We start from the raw sequence: 5,173 nt of genomic DNA on the forward strand, positions 1-5,173 counted from the left end.
CGGTAGTTGCCGTTAATACAGTGGAGGAGTTACCTAAGTGGGTTTGATTTTTGATCCTCATCTCCACATGATGGAGCATGGTGCATGCATTATCCCAAGTAGGAGAAAGTTGACGGATAAGAGCACCCGCCACCGCGTATTCCGGTGGCAAACCTTGAACAAACTGTGTAACAAGCCGTGATTCGAGAACCGGCTGGCCAACATCGCCTAGATGACTGGCGATTTCCTTGAGCTTCTGGCAATAGTCGGCAAGAGATGTGCACGAGTTAAGGGTGAGGTTGGAAAATTGTTGATTTAATATGCCTGCTCGTGCACTTTTGTTGTTGAGAAAAATATTTTCCAACTAGAGCCAAACATCCCGAGCGGTAGTTTGAAGCTCAAGAACTCGATCTAAATATTCCTTAGAGAGCATGCTATAAATCCATTGGAGAACCAATGCATCGATTTCTTTCCAAGAACCATGATCTGGACTATCATCGGCCAGGGGTTCGGTTCCATCGATATGTTCAAGGACCTTATAAGCAATAGCATGAAGGGTGAAAAGTTTGGTCCATTGTGAGTAGGTAAGTGTAGATCCATCAAGGGTACGTACGGATCTTGGAGTTTATGTTGGTCACGGAGTATGCGGGATGTAAAGCCATAGCTTTAGGATCGGAGGCGGAGGAGGAAGCGTTATTATTCTTCGGATCAATCATGATGCAGGATTGTGGTGATGGGTAGTGCTGTTCGCAGGTAGAAGAAGGAGGGAGAGTCGGCGGCTAGGTCAAGGGAAGAGAGAAAAAATTGGTTGTGACACCATGATAGTTTGTTAAGAATCGTAAGTCGTAACTCTATGTGATTTTGATCATTCACCATAACCCTTTAAATAGGGATTTACAAACAAAGGAAATACAATCATATCACAATCTCCTAAAGAGATAAACGCTATACAAAATATATTCCATAAATTGTAACTAACTTGTAACTGAAGATATCGGTCAATAAAAATAAATTAACTCGAATTTTATGTTGGCTTCATACATGCTAATTATTCAAAAACTGAAACTTGCTAAACTTATTTATTGCATCATATTCATACGTAGTACAACACATTTCCAACAACTGATCACAGCATCATTGTTCTACTCTTTTGTTGTCTACTTGCAAGTTCCAAAGTAGACTTGATAACTTTAAATAGAAACACCAATACTACAAATACTTGCACATAACATATTACTATATGTATTTATGTCTGAGGCCAAATCCACAAGCCTAGCACGTCTGCGTCCTCGCGATGGTGGTCACCCGTGGTTGCAAACGGATAAAGCCCATTATCACTGCCATCATCTTCTTCCGACTGATCCACATGTGCTGCATATTCATGAGGATAGTCATCATCTGGGAAATATGAATCACCACTGTCCACAAGTTGTGGGCCATCGTGATCATCAACCACCGCGCTGCCACCACTACCAGTACTAAAGTGGTCCTCTACTTTAACTTGGCCTGGTGGGGGTAGAACGTCTTCAGCTTCTACCGCGGTTGAGCCACCAGCAGTTTGATTTTCAAGGACCTCCTTTGACCGTATCTTCTCGGTCAGTGAAAGCACCTGTTAATTAATACGGGCAAGGATATTATAGTAGTTAGAGGTGGCCAGCATGTAATGTTTTATGTGGATTTGTAACTAGTCGAGTTGGAGCATGTTTGGGATTGAGTTTAAAAAAAACTTATTGGCTTATTGGTGTTTTCAAAAGGCCAATAAGTTAAAAAGTGTTTGACAATCTAAAAAATCCTTTTATTTTAGCCTTTTGAAATGGTTAAAAAGAAGTTTTCTAAAAGTCAAAATCTTGGTTTTTTGAAAAAGCCAATAAACCAATAAATAGTTTTTAAACTCAATCCCGAACATGCTCTTGATGTGATAGAATCTTTTACTTATCCACTTTAAAAACTTAAATGAACAAATAAGTATAATAAGCAACTTTCACTACTTCAAAACAAAATTATATCGACCAAAATTTATCAACGGAATCCGTTAGTGATGTGGTTATCGGTAATCCTTTGGAAATATTTTGTCAGTGATCAGCCAGTTAAGTGACTTTAGATGATCCGTCGGTAAAAACCCATCGTTAATAATTTAATGAAGTTTTTACTCACGCTACTCTTATTAGTGTTTAGGGTCACTCAGCCAATTTTAAAAAATTTTCAGTTTACCAATCTTTTTCGGTTTAACCAATTTAACCCATAATAGCTAGCTAGTCACAATCATTTTTATGATCCTATATCTTTTTAAAAAATTTAACTTTTTAACTAATAATAAAAAGAACGCTAGAAGATGAATATAAGATCTAGCTAGCTAGATATGGGAAGTTCACGAGCCAAGTCAGGCCGGCTCATGCTCGGCTCAGCTTTAGCTTGGTTTGTCATAGTTCAAGTCTGTTTGACTCGGTTAGATTAAATGTTTTGTTTATACGGGCTATAAATTTTAAAAGTTGGTTATTTTAGTGAATCAAACGAGCAAGACAAACAGCTAAGCCAAACAAACCAGTCAACAATGTCTCAAGTTTGGCTGGTTTACAAATTAAGCCAATCCATAAGGAGCTTTTTTCTCAATCCTATTTTAACATTCCTAGCTAGTGATAATATGATATAGTGAAAGCGGTGAGCGAGACATTTCAACTTTTTTGTAGGTAAAATGGAATATTGTAGCTAAGCAATGGACCCCGACAACTATACGTGTAGCAGTTAATAACAGCTGTTTTATGTTCTTTATTCTCCCCCACAAATTGTTGACTTGTTGACTTGTGATCATTTTCTCATATAACACAATCATATATATAACCTTTTATTGTTTTTATTTTTTTTAAGTATATGCTTTAATACACTAGTGTCACATATATCTCAAGAATCAAGACTAACATGTTTCAAGACTTTGCATGTGTGTTATTCATCAGCAAACTAAAAAAATTGTAGATAACAAGATAGATCATATACATGTGTTTGATTGTATGAATCAGGATGATGAATAATAAATTGTACCTCAGCTTTAAGCTTTTCATTTTCCTTGACTATGTTGTCAAAATCTGATGTGAGCATATCATAAGAAGATTTCAGGCGATCGTAATCTCTTTCAAGTGTCTTGGTCTTCCACCGTGCACGTCGGTTCTGGAACCACACAGCCACCTGTCTTGGCTGCAGGCCGAGCTTCTTCGCCAGCTCGGTCTTCCTCTCGGGCTCCAGTTTGTTCTCCTCCTCAAAACTCCTCTCCAGCATCCGCACCTTAAATTAATGGTTACATTCATTCAATCAAACCAATACATTATTATTCTTATTAGATCCATATCTCATCTATTACTTTTTATATTATTCCGTGTCAATGTCATGATATATTCGAGAATCGAATGCTTAAGAGTAAATTAAACCTGTTCAGGACTAAGACGCCGTTTCTTTTCCGTCAATTGTTCGTCGTAATATTCTTCTTCCATCATGTTGTCTAGCGAGCTCAAAAATGGCCTCTTCTTCGAAGATTCTTCCATATTAAACCCTAATTTCGTTCCTGTTTCATATTGAGTTATTGATATATATATATATACGATACATCTTTTTTAGAACGACAACTGTATTATAAAATACCATTTAATAATCAACAAAAGAAACTAGACCACATCTTTAATGAATTCTATATCAAATTACACTCAACTATCAATTAATTGCAAGACTAACTAACTATTAGCCGCCAGTGTTGGTTAACCAGCTCACTTGGTAGAGGTTCTTATCTTTTGTCTCGGTTCCAACCGTGTATATATAATTATTCGTAAAAAAACAAAAAACTAATAACTAGTAAACAAATCTGGATCGTCGTAAATAGAGGTAACTTTGCCGTGTGTATGTATATAATTTAACCGTAAAAAACAAAAAACAAAAAACTAGTAAACAGATCTAGATCGTCGTAAACAGAGGTAACATTTGCCGTTTAAAAAGTAAGTTACCTCGAAAATAGTCGTCTCCATTCCCGAGGAATAACATGTTGCGGCTATTGGAGCCGAAGAAAAGACGACTAGATTCCATAACAAATAAGCTTCAAATAATATGTTACTATGATTAATATTGTGAATGATTAAGAACCCTAGTTCTACGTAATATTAATTATATGTGAACGAATATATATGTGATCGTAGACGGAAGAAGTCTTAGAAAATCATGATCTTATGGCGGAAGAAGCTAGTACTCCACAGCAATCTCGCCGGAGACTCTAACGGACATATACAAAATCCCATCATTCGAGCCACCCACGTTCCAGTTGCTTTGAGTCAACACTTGACCAGTGAATCTGATTTGAATTTTGTGAGTTATGACCGGAGATGCCTATCCCGGCGGCGAGGGGCTGATCGATTTATTTAGCTCAGTTGTGCAACCAGAGTTGATGGACGAGAGGACCCTGCAATTTATACAAATTGTTCGCCTTATGCTCCACTAGTTTTACTCTAGGTTGCATTATCTACCCCTATACTTTGAGAACTTGCAATTGGTGTATTTGTTTTGTATGATGCTGACACGTATAATTTGTAGGTCTTAGAGACGGGATCGAACAACAATATTCTTGGATTAATTTACTTTTAAGCTAGCGAAAATCAATCAAGAGGAACCAAGATCTCGGATTTGTTTGTGTTTGGTTATTTCTAATAGAGTTTTCTCAAAATGTTGTTACGCATGGGTATTGTTGCATTATATATAGTACAAACCATCCCATGCTTTCTTCATTACATGGGTCCTTAAAGGGCTTTATGTACATGGCCTAAGAAGGCCCAGACATTGTTACAACATAAACTAAAAACTAGCAAATACAACGTGAATGAAAATAGATAATACAAAAGATTACGTTACAAAATAGGGCCTAACATTATTACTTCTTTTTTCATATGTTTTGATTAACATGAAGTTTTCAACTATATTTGTAGTGTATGATCTTAAATTCATGTTTATGTTGCAATTGATCAATAGAAGATGGATGATTTATGATTACAATTCTTAATTATCAACCCATACACCTTCACTATCTAATTGGAGGTTGCATTATACATAAAGTTTTGAAAATCGGGTTTTAACCATTTAGATTATTACTTATTTGTTGATGGTATTACACTGTTACTGCACACTGGTATTTAATCAATGTAACACTCAAAACTTTCACTTCCGT

At 36.4% G+C, this 5,173-nt stretch overlaps 1 protein-coding gene across 1 annotated transcript; it reads right to left on the reverse strand.

The window, feature by feature from the left end:
* Positions 1-1,191: 1,191 nt before the first annotated feature.
* Positions 1,192-4,105, reverse strand: LOC143577924 (homeobox-leucine zipper protein HAT5-like). The gene is made up of 4 exons (XM_077061635.1): positions 3,966-4,105; positions 3,399-3,532; positions 3,016-3,255; positions 1,192-1,588 (listed from the first exon to the last, which is right to left on the reverse strand). The coding sequence occupies exons 1-4, from the start codon at positions 4,042-4,044 to the stop codon at positions 1,226-1,228; spliced, it is 816 nt and encodes a 271-aa protein (XP_076917750.1). The 5' UTR covers positions 4,045-4,105; the 3' UTR covers positions 1,192-1,225.
* Positions 4,106-5,173: the final 1,068 nt, after the last annotated feature.

The sequence above is a fragment of the Bidens hawaiensis genome, unplaced genomic scaffold (genome assembly GCF_021521415.1).
Source record: "Bidens hawaiensis isolate Kalapana, Puna unplaced genomic scaffold, B.hawaiensis_p1.1 tig00028938_1, whole genome shotgun sequence".
In the NCBI taxonomy this organism is placed as follows: domain Eukaryota; kingdom Viridiplantae; phylum Streptophyta; class Magnoliopsida; order Asterales; family Asteraceae; genus Bidens; species Bidens hawaiensis.